The sequence below is a fragment of the Lepidochelys olivacea genome (genome assembly GCF_965140295.1).
Source record: "Lepidochelys olivacea isolate rLepOli2 genome assembly, chromosome: 8".
Lineage (NCBI taxonomy): Eukaryota > Metazoa > Chordata > Testudines > Cheloniidae > Lepidochelys > Lepidochelys olivacea.
Window position 1 is genome coordinate 88918648 of NC_140418.1, and position 15796 is coordinate 88934443.

The following is a 15796-nucleotide window of genomic DNA, read 5'->3' on the forward strand; positions in this document are numbered from 1 at the left end:
GTGGGAAAAGCAGTTCCTCTGGGCTAAGGCATCTGTACTTGATATCTCCATCATGGAGGAAGGGGAATCTTGGTGGGGAGCCCTTAGTATGCCAATGCTTTGGTGCACAGACCCTGCTTACCCTGTGGTGCTGTATGGTAACCAGAGCTGAAGCAGCTCTCTGTAGTGCCAAGGCCCCTCACCCCCAAGCCCAGGTTCTCCTGCACATAAACCTGTTCCTCCTCCATCCCTCTGCACATCCCTCACTAAATCTCTCACCCCTCAAAGCCCCACCAACTTGTCTGCCCTCCCACATTTCTCTCAGAGCCCACCCCTCACAGCCCTGTTTGGCTCTCCATGGTCGCTGAAGGAACTAGTGTGTCAGGAAGGCAGGAGGCATTGGGAAAGAGAAGTAGCTGAAGTAACTGGACAGGTCTGTTAGTTCACAGTGTAGCCCAACTAGATAATCACAAATCAGGGAAATAACTGAGTATGAGAGAAGTTTGGAGAAAATTCAGTTGTTCCCTGAAGTTAGTCTAAGATTTGGACACTAAACTCAATAATTAAACTGGAAAACAAAGGGAATTTCACTTCTGGTATAAGTGAAAATCACAATCTTCACTCTGGAGTTGCTACCAACTCCCTGTAAGACATGAATATATATTTGCGCATCCTTCAGAATTATTCACTCAATTAAAAGTTCTGCTCTGAATTTAGAAACCTCAATAATTGTATACAAAGACAATCCATTAAAAAAATATTTTAATAAGCTTTTCCAGAATTGCAGACAGGGAATGGGGAAAGGACAAGGGAATTACTAACAGTGCAAAATTACTATGCGTGAAAAAAAATGTATAAAAACTAATTTGTAAATTTTTAATTTTTTTTTCAAAATATCACTTTAAATCTTTTATAAAGCCCAAAGGTTAGTTCTGTTGAACTGAATTTTTGATTCAGGCTGCACTCTTAAAGCACTTCATGAACCAGGACACCTGATCCAGCTGGATACATCATGACAGTGCTTGAAAAATATACTAAGTGTTACACATAAGCTGCTGTCTTTCAATGCAGTTTGGAAGCTGGTTCAAATATTCCTTGGTTCCAAACTGTGCTGAATGTTTCTGAAATGAATCAAAGTTACTATATTACTAGAATTTTACATAGTGCTAGCAGTGCAATGACTTATCAAATTATAGTGGCTGCATTTTGAAGAACATGAACCAAATATTGTATAAAACACCTGCATAAAACAAAACGCAAATTATAATTAAATACTTCTTTAAGAACAGCTGAGCATTACATATTATATGATTATGGAATGTCAGATCTCTTTAGGCATACCATAAAAAGATTAAAAACAAATCAACATTTCTGAAAATGTACACAGTGCCATATTTTATACACAAGCCTGAGACAATTTACTTATAAACTCTCCTATAAAATGTTTTTGCAAGTATTTCCACTTGCAAACAAAAATGCATACAAATAATACATTGAAAATAGGATTCTGATTAAAGAGGTAAAGATTTTTAGAAGCACTGCACTACCTTCGTTCTGAAACTTTCTAAATACCATCTCTGACATAAGACTTGATACTTTGGATTTCTGTTAAACCAAATTTTAAAATTGACAATGACCTCCTCTTAAAACAATCACTCCACAAGATTAATGCAGGCCATAAATTAAACACTCTCTTGATTATGTCTCTCTGTATAAACTGTTATCTAGTTTCAGTTACAAGAATGTCAATGCCCTAATGTCAGCTGAACTAGTTAAAACAGATCACTTAACGCGTCTGAGAAAAATGGGCTAATTTCACACCCCGCATAATTAAGTCAATGGAGTTACACAGGTCTGAATTTGGCTCAGCGTTTCTATCTCTGCCTCATGATCATTTGTGAAAAGCAAAAACTGAAAGGGGAAGGGGGAAAAAAAAATTGTGTTTTTGTAAGTCAATGTGATAATCAAATTAGTTTGAAAATTATGGTCATGTGGTTTCAAAGTAAAGCTCTGAAGACGCGTATAAATTTTTGAAGACCTGCAGAAATAACCAAGTTAAAAAAAAAGGTAACAGTATATTTGTGAAAGCACAGAAGTAGAAGACAAGAGTTTATAAATTAGACAATCAGGGCAATGTTTCCTGTGGGTTTCTTTACACTATTTTGTGTAGCTGTGGCTAAAAAGCACTGGTACTGTAAACTTTGTAAACTTTCTACTTCACAGACCTAACCCCCCACCTCAACAAAATTTCAAACATTTATTGGGAAAGCTACAACCAACAGATTTAGCATTTCCCTCCCTTGATAAAGGTTTTCCTTTCTAGCACAATCTCTTAAAAACAGATACCAACGTTACTATCGCCTCTTACATATATACATGTATATATGTTTCCATACATGCTGTGCCAACTATGTACATAGATGCTGTTTCTGCACCTGCTGAAGTAGTCAATAATCTGAATCCCAACATTTCACAGAGATGCAAGATCAGGCCCACAGTTACCAGCTGTGCATTAAATTCCTAACTTATGCAACCAGAGTCACTTGACCCATTTCCTACCCCTTCTGTGGTCACTGAAATGCACAAGATTATTAAAAATCATGAATAATCTAATGCCTGAACTTGGCTAATGAATTTTTAACATATTTAAGGATTTGGCTGAAATTAAGCTTTTGTCTGACCTCAAAAATAAAATTTGAAAATGTATAATAAAAGAAAAAGTTTGTGCAATAAAAGCATCATGCTTAACTCCAAAATTCTCAAAATCACTATTTGTCCTTGGACAGAAATTTGAGAAGTCAGATTCTCATAATTATGTGACTGCTTTAACCACCCTATTTTAACCTTTAACAATTTTAATGTTTACAGTTTTCTGAGAAGAAAATATGACTTAGTAATAACTACATAAACACTTAAAAATTTGTTTTTAGTATGTTTTGTTTTTTAAGAAAAAGACTTTAGCAAAATAAAAATGAAGCTGACATTAGACTCAGAATATCTATTTTCTCATAAAAGTTTACCAATTGTACAAGTTAAGAAAATTATACAAGCTTTTGTTTTAAGAAAGGACAGCTCAATCAAGACATAAGTACTGTAAAATCTTTCAAAGGCTACAAAGAAATCTGGAAAAATACAGAACGTATTTCTTTAGCCCAGATAAGAATATGGAAGACATCATTGATGTCAACAATTTTACATATACAAACCTGACTTGGTTTATTTTTTAAAAACTTCTATATATAAAAATAATCGTGCTCATAACTTTCAGGATTCATAGGAGTTCCTTAATTGTATACCACTTCTCTTCATCTAGACTGAAAATCTCTACACCTGCTCCTCCACTGTGTCTTGGAATTATAATTTCATACTAACTACTAGTGACATTGAGATTTGAATCAGCTCTCCTCTTTAAAAAAATGTAATTTGTACAGTAGAACTATATCTACAAACAATTTGAAGAATGTGTATAAGAGAAATTTCCTTTATAAATTAAGCAGGAAATGTGTTTACCATATAAAACAAGTTTATGGATTCATTTCTCGAACACCTTAAAATACCTAAATACTGCCAGAACAGTAATAGTTCTGTGAAACAAAATATTCCAGTTCTGCATTTCAGGTCTGAAAAAAACAGCAGAACTTCAGAGCCAACTCAAAGGTGAAAGAAAAATCTCAGATTGCTTCAAGGAGTTTGATTTTGTAAGGTAACCCATCAACCCTGAAAATTTTAGGCACCCCAGAATTTACTCCAAGGAATAAAGTCAGTTCTCATATTCAATCATCCAAAGTCTCTAGTTCTTCAAACTTCACATGTGATATTGCTTCTTGAAAATACTCTGAGGAACCTGGACTTTCTTTTCCATTGCTGTTGATTCTTCTCCTCTTTGCAGGTCTTTCATTTTTTTCTTCAAAATCATTTTCATTTCTTGCAGCTGAATGAGCAAGTTTAGGGTCAATGGAAAGGTTTTCAGTTTCATATCCATTTGTGTCCAGATCTGTGTGAGGTGTTTTCTTACCACCTGTAGGTCCATTCACATGCAATCCTTCAATTTTTACTTCATCTTTACTCGATATCTCACCTGGACCATTAGTGGATACACCTGCATTACAGAAGAAATATGAACTAGACATTTAAGCAATTTCTATCAATACAGTAGACCCTTAGGTCCATAAAACCAAAAAGCCAATCTTCGGTATAAGTATCTTCATCATGTGACATCTCAAATTTACTGCCATTCCAGGAGATCCATCCCTGAAACTATGGAAAGCTGTAGCTCAGATCCAGACACAACAACATCCTATAGAATACAGCAGTACCACAGTCTTGCTGGATAATCAAACTACAGCTTTTACAGTCAATCTAGTTCAGATACATATGCCTAAGGTACCACAGATTTCTCAGTCCTATTATAAGGTTCATGCCTATATCAACCTGAGAAGAGTTAACTGAATAGTTTTCCTCCAGGATACAGCACCCATTCTAAAGCATAAGGAGAGTTTCCTCCTCAAAAACCCAAATTGTTACTTTTTCTAAATAGTATAAGATGAAAGCAATAAATGGAAACTGATCTACCATGAAGACAGTGTCAAGTTTCTGTGTCTAAGCTACAGTGACTGGCAGTTGAGAAAAATATACTCCTAACCCAGCCTGGAGGTTTCACAGACTTTCAGGTCCATCTCACGTGCAATAAAGGAGCTGTTTCTTTTCCACAATCCTACTGTAATTTTTCTCTCTACACCTCAACATTACTTAGCAAGAGATGATTGATAGCTTGTGTTCTTTAACTTTCAAAGTTGCTTAATGCATTTTTTTTAAGGTATTAGAAAATTTTAAACATTTGTCATTGATACTCCTTAATTAAAAATGATCTAATTAAAATGCTCTTCTACACTGAAGAGTGCCTAACAATGAGAGCATGGGGTTCATGTTTATTGTGTCCCATGGAGTTCCAAATCAAACAGGCGCAGTTTACAAACAATTTTTCCCCCCTAATTGCCAAACTTGAAACTTCAGCTTGAACTCTAGGAATCGAACCGGATTCTTCTCTTCTTGCACAGCACCCTGGTAACAGAGGTTATGCAGGCCAAACTATGCCCTCAGATGCTGGGTGCAACATATTTTCTCCAAATTATGTCTTCAGTAACATCAATTAAAACCTCCATCTTCACTGAGTTTGACTGGCCCCGGATTTGGAAGTTAGTAACTATTTCTGCTGGTGCACCATGATGAACAGAAGCCAGCTCCATCAGACAGTTGTACTGGCTCAGCAGAGTTAACAAGAGCACAAGCTGATTTCTGTTTGTAACCTCAGCAGCTATGACTGCCACATGGGGGGAGAGGATCTGTGTAAGGTTGGACATATGACCAGGGAAGAGTATAAAAATATTGCTCGGGCATGTAGGAATGATATCAGGAGGGCCAAATCGCACCTGGAGCTGCAGCTAGCGAGAGATGTCAAGAGTAACAAGAAGGGTTTCTTCAGGTATGTTGGCAACAAGAAGAAAGCCAAGGAAAGTGTGGGCCCCTTAATGAATGAGGGAGGCAACCTAGTGACAGAGGATGTGGAAAAAGCTAATGTACTCAATGCTTTTTTTGCCTCTGTTTTCACTAAGAAGGTGAGCTCCCAGACTGCTGCGCTGGGCATCACAAAATGGGGAAGAGATGGCCAGCCCTCTGTGGAGATAGAGGTGGTTAGGGACTATTTAGAAAAGCTGGACGTGCACAAGTCCATGGGGCCGGACGAGTTGCATCCGAGAGTGCTGAAGGAATTGGCGGCTGTGATTGCAGAGCCATTGGCTATTATCTTTGAAAACTCGTGGCGAACCGGGGAAGTCCCGGATGACTGGAAAAAGGCTAATGTAGTGCCAATCTTTAAAAAAGGGAAGAAGGAGGATCCTGGGAACTACAGGCCAGTCAGCCTCACCTCAGTCCCTGGAAAAATCATGGAGCAGGTCCTCAAAGAATCAATCCTGAAGCACTTGCATGAGAGGAAAGTGATCAGGAACAGCCAGCATGGATTCACCAAGGGAAGGTCATGCCTGACTAATCTAATCGCCTTTTATGATGAGATTACTGGTTCTGTGGATGAAGGGAAAGCAGTGGATGTATTGTTTCTTGACTTTAGCAAAGCTTTTGACACGGTCTCCCACAGTATTCTTGTCAGCAAGTTAAGGAAGTATGGGCTGGATGAATGCACTATAAGGTGGGTAGAAAGCTGGCTAGATTGTCGGGCTCAACGGGTAGTGATCAATGGCTCCATGTCTAGTTGGCAGCCGGTATCAAGTGGAGTACCCCAAGGGTCAGTCCTGGGGCCGGTTTTGTTTAATATCTTCATAAATGATCTGGAGGATGGTGTGGATTGCACTCTCAGCAAATTTGCGGATGATACTAAACTGGGAGGAGTGGTAGATACGCTGGAGAGGAGGGATAGGATACAGACGGACATAGACAAATTGGAGGATTGGGCCAAAAGAAATCTGATGAGGTTCAATAAGGATAAGTGCAGGGTCCTGCACTTAGGACGGAAGAACCCAATGCACAGCTACAGACTAGGGACCGAATGGCTAGGCAGCAGTTCTGCGGAAAAGGACCTAGGGGTGACAGTGGACGAGAAGCTGGATATGAGTCAGCAGTGTGCCCTTGTTGCCAAGAAGGCCAATGGCATTTTGGGATGTATAAGTAGGGGCATAGCGAGCAGATCGAGGGACGTGATCGTTCCCCTCTATTCGACATTGGTGAGGCCTCATCTGGAGTACTGTGTCCAGTTTTGGGTCCCACACTTCAAGAAGGATGTGGATAAATTGGAGAGAGTCCAGCGAAGGGCAACAAAAATGATTAGGGGACTGGAACACATGACTTATGAGGAGAGGCTGAGGGAGCTGGGATTGTTTAGCCTGCAGAAGAGAAGAATGAGGGGGGATTTGATAGCTGCTTTCAACTACCTGAAAGGGAGTTCCAAAGAGGATGGCTCTAGACTGTTCTCAATGGTAGCAGATGACAGAACGAGGAGTAATGGTCTCAAGTTGCAGTGGGGGAGGTTTAGATTGGATATTAGGAAAAACTTTTTCACTAAGAGGGTGGTGAAACACTGGAATGCGTTGCCTAGGGAGGTGGTGGAATCTCCTTCCTTGGAGGTTTTTAAGGTCAGGCTTGACAAAGCCCTGGCTGGGATGATTTAGCTGGGAGTTGGTCCTGCTTCGGGCAGGGGGTTGGACTAGATGACCTTCTGGGGCCCCTTCCAACCCTGATATTCTATGATTCTATGAATAACAAGGTGCCATTCTCACATATTTAAAAGATTTAAAGCGGCACATTAAACTCTTCTTCCTCTGAAGAAATGCTGCTTACTTCAATTCGCAGGTGAGTTAAAAATCAAACCTACAAGAACCAGAGCTGCTTAGTTTCTACTTTTATTCTGCCTTAAAAAAAGGTTATTTCCTTATGCAAATGAAATTTGTCTGGGAAAAGCGAGAAGCTTTTTCCAACAAAATTATCAAAAGTAAAATACTCGTATCTCGATATATGACAGGATCTAGGGCGCCAGCAGAGTTCATAAACTCTGTAGTCATACAGAAAAACATTTACCTCAATAATTGTGTGAAACCTGGCAAACGTGAAATTGAATAGTTCTACAGTATTCTGTATATAAATGTCTAAAACACATCTTCTCTGTTTAGCTGTCACTTGTTAAAAGGTCATCCACTGAGCTCAGCCATTATATTCATTATGCATAAAACCCACTGTGAATAGGGGTTCTGCAAATTTTAATCTTACAGGACTTCAGGCTTTACAGTTTGATGACAAGAATTTGACTGATTCAACTTTGTAACAGGAGATGTCGTCATGTTTAGGAATCAAATAATAGCATATGCATCAGGAGAATTTAAATCCTTTCAGTGCTAGCTCACAAGTACAGCTAACCTCTGGAATGCTACCAATATAAACAGCAACTACGCATGTCTCTACCTCCCCATCCAACTTCCTGTGCAGCATGTTGGTCAACTTAAGGCTTCCCTCCAGATTCAATGGTCAATATGATTTGGCCTCCTGCACACACATCTTCCTTCCTCCTGCTGGTGCCGTCACTTCCAAACATTTGGAGAGGACTGTTCCACATCCTCCTCCACCCTCAGCTGTCTTCCCTTTGGACATCTGTCTATAACCCTCTTTCTCTTGCTGCTGCCAGCTCTCCAACACCCAAATCCTGGTAAGTACAGCAGATGAGTTAACTCTGCTTCTGATGCGTCACCTGAAGCAAGCACTGGAGAAGCATTAACTTGTAACATCCATTGACTTTAAAGTCAATGGAACTACTTAGTTAAGCACCTGCACAGATGCAGGTAGGACTGAATCTGAAAAGGCTAAAACACTGAAGAGGAAGAAGGTTAAACTTGCCAAACATTTTGTATTGAAATTTATGTGCAAATAATGGTCTTTTAATTTTGTAATTTACCGCAGATACCATGCCAGAACCCCTTGGAAAGAAGATATTTCAAGGGTTCTTGCTATGCTCATTAAAAAAATTCTGTTTACAACTTTTCAGCCCATTTCCAAGATTGCTATGATGTGGCAACTTCTTTTAGAAGTGAGGAAGATGGGGGTGAAAAACCACCAGTTTACACGTACCATTTTGATTACTGTTGCTAGTTGTGCTGTCCTCCCTCTCAGACTGGCTGGTGCTGCTGTTGGAGGTTGTAGGGGGTGGGGACGGAGCTCGACTGGAAGCAGCACTTTCGCTTTCATCTAAAAGACGGTCCATGTAATCCCTACAAACACACACCACATTCAGCATTGGCTTGGCTTTTTAGAAGTTGGTTGTGTGTGTAAAATAGTGTGTACACACACACCTTTTTTATATCTACTTCAAGTATTTAGATGGTACTTTATACAGTCAGTTAACGTTATAATCACTTTATACTAATTTTTATCCTCCTGTTATTTGTCCATGGCAAATAAGGGGCCATGCATAACCTTGTGTACAGGGAGTCCCTGATGGGAGGCTGGCATACAGGGGAGGGAATACTGAGGAATGCAAGGAGCTCCTGGCAGTGTGCAAAACGTGCTCAACATACAGAAGCAACAAAAAGTGCGACCATCAAGTCAAATGCTGAAAATAGTTACCTGCAAACATTTAAAATGTGAACAAACAGGCTATTTTTTCTCTGAATATTCAGGTGAACAAGTTTATTGGCATGAATGTTTGCCAAAACAACAAATTGGAAAAAACTACTGCAGAATACTTGCAGAAAGCCAAATTAAAATTTGTGATTGTGATGCATTTGCATAAAACATCCACCAATGAATGTAGCTATAGAAATTGTGATCTGTTCAGACAATGCACAATCAGAAAACAGGCTAAATTAAATTAATTGTTCAATGTAAATACTTAGCCTTAATACTAACAGGTGTTCTATTTTAGCAATTACACTGCATGGAACTCATTGCATCTCTTCTCCCTTGGCCACTCTCCTACTGGAAACTGAAATTATGGAGTAATCAACTTCTTACTCTATTTTAAAAGAGAGCAATATTAAGAAAAGACTAGAAATCTGACATGTATGTAAGAAAAAATAGCACAGCTTACGTTACACCAGGATGAAGATTGTACTTCTTTTTCCCAAATCGGGTCTGCTGTGCAAAGAAGTCATACCGCTCTGATTTTTTCCACATGTAATAAAATGCTACACACTCGCCAACTGATCTGGTTCGTACCTGTGAAAAAGGTGCCACACAAAATATTGATGAATACAAATGTATTTTCTGCTAGAGACCATGAGACACATATACTATACTTTGAGAGATTCTGCTTGCCCAGAGCAGAAACTCAAAGCGTACTACGAATGATTCCCTTAAGATTTTTCATCTTAATATGATGAGTAACAGGGTGACATGATAAAGGTATATAAAGTAATAAACGGTACAGAGAAGGTAGATGGAGAACGTTTGTTCTCCTGGTCTCCGAAAACAAGAACAAGGAGAGGTTCAATGAAATTAAAAGGTGAGAAATTCAAAACCAAATGAAAACCTTTTCACACAGTGTATAATTAAAAACCGTGTAATTTACTGACACAAGAACTTGTTGAGGCCAAGAAATTAACATGATTCACAATGGAATTAGACATTTATATGATATCAGAAATACCCAGCATTGTTATAGTTCATGACAAAAGTTTTAGAAGGGATATTTAAACCTCATGTTTCAGGGCTTAAGCCCATCTCTACCTATTAGACATTAGGATGAGAGCTACCAGGATAGGGGTGTGGAAAGCAGATTATCCCACATCTGCCTATAGGAGGGATTTTACACTTTCCTTGGCAGCATCTAGTGCTGGCCACTGTCAGACAGGATACTGAATCAAACCAGAGGTCCATCTAGCCCCGTATGGCAATTCTTATATACATGTGATATACCTTTTTTAGCATAATTCAGAAATATTCTGGAAGTTACTTTACTAAAGCTAAATGCCAAATCCTGATTTTGATCAATTAAAAAGGAGCAAGTTAAACAGGGAAGGCGGGCTTCCCAAACATATGCCTTTGTATTCAAACATTAATTCATAATGGGAGAAAATTTCTGTGCATGTCCATATCCACACATTTCAATGACTAGTTTAGCTCAAGAAAACACAAGTGGCAAGGGTTCAGGTGGAAATGGACACACCATGAGCAAAATCATGGCATACTACCAGTCATGCAACTATCATGCAAATAGAGGCTAAGTATCTACGTGGGGAATGAATATTTAATAACGGGCTCTTTAATCTACCAGAGAAAGGTATAACATGATCCAATGGCTGGATGCTGAAGCTAAACAAATTCAGCCAGAAATAAGGTGTAAATTTTTGACAGTGAGGGTAATTAACCATTGGAACAGTTTAACAAGGATTGTGGTGGATTCTTCATCATTAACAATTTTTATATCAAGATTGAATGTTTTTCTAAAAGATATACCTCTAGGAATTATTTTGGGGAAGTTCTATGGTCTGTGATATACCAGAAGTCAGATCAGATGATCAAAATGGTCCCTTCTGGCCTTGGCATCTATTTCAAATAGCAGAGTACTTTATTGCAGCACTGAGCTGGAATAAGTCCAGTGGTGACAGGAGGTGGGTGCTGCAGGAAGAGCACTCACAAGTGACCAGGGGAAGAATCAGGAGCATGCTAACACAGAGGATGCCTCAAGTCTTGACTCTATTAAAGGGAATGATTTGTGAAGCAGGTTTGATGCCCTGAGGTATGGCAGTGGGAACAACTTTTCGGAACCTGGAGCAGATGATGTAATACTTCAAATGCTCATTTGACTTCACATTTTATACCAGCTGAGGATCTGCCCTAGAGATTGCAGGTGGGGTGGGCAAAAAATATAATGGAAAACTATAGAAAGCAGATTCTGAAGTTCCCCTTTTATGGGTTTTACATGTGCTCTGACTGAGACACCACTGGACAAAAAGCAAAAACACCATTGGGCCAGTATTCCTGCAGATAGCCAATATGAATTTTTGTTGCATACTAGGGGGAGACTCCACCTATATTTTATTTCCCAGTGGATTCTGGGAAAAAGCTTTCATTACCCTCTAACTTATACTTGCTTAGGGCTCTGAACAAAGCATACAGTCAAATCTTGAACTCAACTGCAAAATGTCCAGGTATTCAATCAGTGGAGAAACTCAATTATTACAATATGAAAATTCCTATTAACATTCCTGTAACAACCTTGGTTGTAGTATTTCCGAAGATGCCTACCACCCTCTACAGAATCTTTAAGTCTATTTAACAAGATTATAATACATTCTGACCAGTTAAGCATTAAGTGATATTGACGATAAACTTTTTGTAAACAGACCTATTTAAGGCCTTGCACAATGAAAACTCAGCATTTCAGAATGGTTTTCCCACATCCCATACAATGCCAGCTAACTCTTGAAGCTAATCAGAACACCCTCCTGTGATAGATCAAGTGAAAGAAGGATATGTAAGTTCAGTGACTAGTGGGGAGGGAAAAAAAAAAAAAAAAAACTGATTTGGAAGGAAGCCAAAAGATATTACAATATCTTTTCAGCTACAAAGAAAAGTAGGACAATAACTACCATTTTTAAAATCAATCATCCTTACCTTGTTTGCTTGAATCAAATGAAAATCCTTTCCATAGGCCTTCAGTCCTTGTTCAAAATTCCTACATTCTTCCTCTGTCCAAACAGCTAACTCTTCTGAAATTAGAAACACAATACAAAAAACATACTTTAAAGTGACAGTATAATGATAACAAATGGAAACTCAGGATTCTGATACAAAAAACACTCTGTATTTAAGTTTCTTGATCATAAGATGATTAAAGGAGAACAGCCTTCAGAAATTCTAATTATTAGTGTGAAAATCAGAAAGAATCTGTTCCAGTCTGAAAGTGGAAAAGTGACCATTTGCTAACAGTTGTCAGCAATGGATCCTCAGCTGATACTGAATATCATTTAACTACTGGAACAGATGGGACAAAAACCATTTAAACACAGTCAGGACCACTGATACTAAGGAAATTTTTCAAAACTTAAAAATGAAAAATTTCAACACAAATACTGGTTCAGCTCCAGTGCTGTGAGCAACATTGAAAGCCCTAGTGTTGACAGCCAGCTGGCTGCTGCTCCCATTTTAAGCACTGTCATCTACATTTACTCAGATCAGGCCTAATCAACATGATGCAGGTTAAAATGGCTGTGCAGCCAACGGGCTGCCTACATTACAGCTACTAATACGATGAACTGGTATTAGAAATCATTGAGAACATTTTGAAAAATATTTCTAGCACAGACAGGGCCTCATATGAAGAGACAGGGCCATCCCTAGGGGAGTGAGGGGCCCGGGGCGGAAGTGATGTCACTTCCAGGACCAACTGCACTGGGGGCAGGTAGGGAAGGCAAACACCCAGATGTGGACCCGCTCACACTCCACGCCCTCCCACCGCCAGGGCCCCACTTCAGCAGCGCCGCTGGTGGGACCACACCGCCCGCCTTCCCGGGGCTGGGAAGGCAGTGCTGTGCACTCTCCCTCCAAGTGCTCCAGGGCGCACGTTCTCCCTTGGGTGGAAGGGGCAGGGCTGGGGGTAGCCTCCCTCAGCCAATGGTTCACTCCCCCCCACACACACAGAATCGCACTGGCCAGTGGGGCCCCCCAAAGCACAGGGCCTGGAGCAGTCACCCCGATTCGCCACCCCCTAGGGACAGCTCTGTGAAGAGACATATCACACCTTTATCATGCCTTCCATAATGGTAAGGAAGACAGCAGTATACCTTCTGGACTACCAGCTGAACTGTTGTCAACACCATTCAAGGACAGGTACAGGGAGACACACTGTCACAACCATGAAGAGCAAATGGTCATTTTACTAATATAAAAGGACCCTAATTTGGGTGGCAGAGAAGACCAAAACAGATCAACTTGACAATACCTTTAACTGAAATGAGCAACTGCCAAGAAATATTAGACTTAAGGCTAGGCCTATCTCAGTAAATAGCCATCATGCTTTCCACATCACAGGGTGAGAAATCCTGGTGGCAAAGTTTCCATGACTTTCAGCCAGGATTTCACCCCAGGTTTTGAACAGTTGGTCTCATCTACACAGAGAGTCACAGATCAACAAGAGGGGTGGTGAAGAAAGAAGAGAATCTATGTTTTACAGTGATTTTCTTGTGTAGACAGATCTAGGACTCTAATTTTCTCTGTCATCACCTTCAAAAAAAGAATACTCAAAAGCTGAGCAGGCAGGGAGTGCTAACAGATGAGTGCATAAAGAAAAGAACAGGAAGAGAGAGGGTAAAAAGTTAAACCAATGAAGAGGAAACGACAGAAGGATACAAAGGAGAGATCTGTACAAGGACAAAAAGTGCACAATGCACCCAAAGCACCTTCTAAAGATTTAAGTTAGTTTATTAAAGTTTAGAATCTTTTTCTGTCAACAAGATTTAGAGCCCTAATCTCTTTTTACTTAGAATTTTGAATTCTTGTGTATTTCACACACTAACTTTAGTGAATTATATGAAAGTTCGGAGGCATGAATATAGAGAATAAGCCCTCTACAATTCCTACTTTAGTTGGGTGCATTAAAGTTCTAAATTTTAAAACGTTACAAAGTAACGATTAAAAATGTCAAGTTTTTATTCATAAACCCTCTTCTTGTGTGTTATTGCCTAGGTACTTATATATTCATACTATGCCCATCACTTCGTCCTCCAAAATCTCATCTTGGCCCTCAACTTTTAGAACCACAGTGTCAAGCTCATCCCTACATAGCTGCATTAGAAGTGAACTCTGAACATGGGGTCAGAGTTCATTAATTCCTGGATTTGAGGAAGAGCGATAATAGTGCTACACAATGCTGATGTGAGATTTCTGCGGTAATTGGAGTTATCTGACAGCAGCAATCAATGCCCAAATTTTAATGATTTGGCCAAATTAAAGGAGGCATGGGGTAAAAAAACACAAGTACATTTAAAATTTTATGTATTCTTACCTCTGGCTGCTTTTACATTAAATCTTAATCTTCTCAATGATTCTTCTGTATCAAAATTGCACTTAACCAATTCATACAATGCCTGGAAAGGTGAAAAACTACAGATTTAATATGCATGACTCCATATACTACTGAATTTGTGTATTGCTACAATGGTTCAATGATCAATTACTTACTTAATCTGAAAAATCTAATTTCTCTAAAAATCCAGTAGAACTATTTTTAAAACAGCAATATAAGTATACAGAAGACTAACGGAGATAACTTTTAGGTTATACACCTCCTAGATAGAGTATGTATAATACACACTTTTCCCTTCATTTCTTGTTCTAAAATATTATATTGCAGCGTTATGTACTGTAAATAGCTTCCTTGCTCTACCTTAATTTATAGGACAAATTTTTACAACTGATCCCTAAGATACAGAAGTGTGACAACAGGTATAGCCTATGCCTATTCTGTGGAGAGACTCAGAAATGAAATTCTGATATCCCAATAAATGTGCACATATGGTTAGTTACACAAAGAGTAACCAACTTGGGTTGCCAATTTTGTTTTACCATACATCCTAAAGCTTAGGAAATCTGCAGGACTGGTGATCTAGTGCTTTAAGGAATTTATGCACGTCTTCACAGGTCCAGCCCCTTCTCCCCACCAAAGATTCATATTAACAAGATTTACATTGTTCTCACATGAGAATTGGACACGTGCGCACATCAAAGGGCTCATCAATGCACACATTTGTCAAGTCCATGTTCTTTTGTTCAGGGCAGGAGCAGAATTTGGTTTTAGTTAGTAAAGTGCTATAAAATCTACAACAGGAAGACAGAGACCAGAACGTAGGTCTTTGCAGATAAAAAATGTTTCTTAATGCACTTAATTTTAAAACTGAATATGCACTGTGTTATTGATTTGGGATCTTAAACATTTGCTTTTGTTGGGAACAGCGGGTGGAAGCAATTCAGTTCCTCTGACGGGGATAAGAGAAAAAAGAAGCAATCTCAAATCAGATTTTGAGGTATGGGAACAGCAAACGTGATAGTTACAATAAAATAACACACACTATGGACTACAAATTCCAATATGCACCTGTTCATTGTCTTTAATATGTGATCCTTCAGGAATTGCCTCTAGTCCTTTCTCATCTCCTGTTCGCCTGGAGGCTTCATTGAGGAATTCAATCACTTTATCTTCTGTTAAATAATCAGGATTCCACAGCAGCTGGTCATCATTTTCATACACTAAATTAAGAAGAACAGAAACATAAGTGAAGCATATTCTGTAAGACTCCAACTTCTACTCAACCTCAAACAATTG

The 15796-nt window shown here is 39.1% G+C and overlaps 1 protein-coding gene across 4 annotated transcripts in view; it reads right to left on the bottom strand.

The window, feature by feature from the left end:
- Window positions 1-3040: 3040 nt before the first annotated feature.
- The window catches only part of MIER1 (MIER1 transcriptional regulator), a 60179-nt gene continuing 47423 nt past the window's right edge, over window positions 3041-15796 (bottom strand). For 3 of the 4 annotated variants that reach the window (XM_084637365.1, XM_084637364.1, XM_084637363.1), the window contains 6 exons: window positions 15569-15720; window positions 14480-14561; window positions 12091-12185; window positions 9563-9690; window positions 8605-8744; window positions 3042-4078 (listed from right to left, as the gene is read on the bottom strand). In XM_084637365.1, coding sequence (XP_084493491.1) covers window positions 3753-4078; window positions 8605-8744; window positions 9563-9690; window positions 12091-12185; window positions 14480-14561; window positions 15569-15720 — 923 coding nt within the window. In that variant the 3' untranslated portion in view covers window positions 3042-3752. Of the gene's footprint in view, window positions 4079-8604; window positions 8745-9562; window positions 9691-12090; window positions 12186-14479; window positions 14562-15568; window positions 15721-15796 lie in introns of all 4 variants that reach the window. The other variant, XM_084637366.1, reaches the window with a different exon arrangement.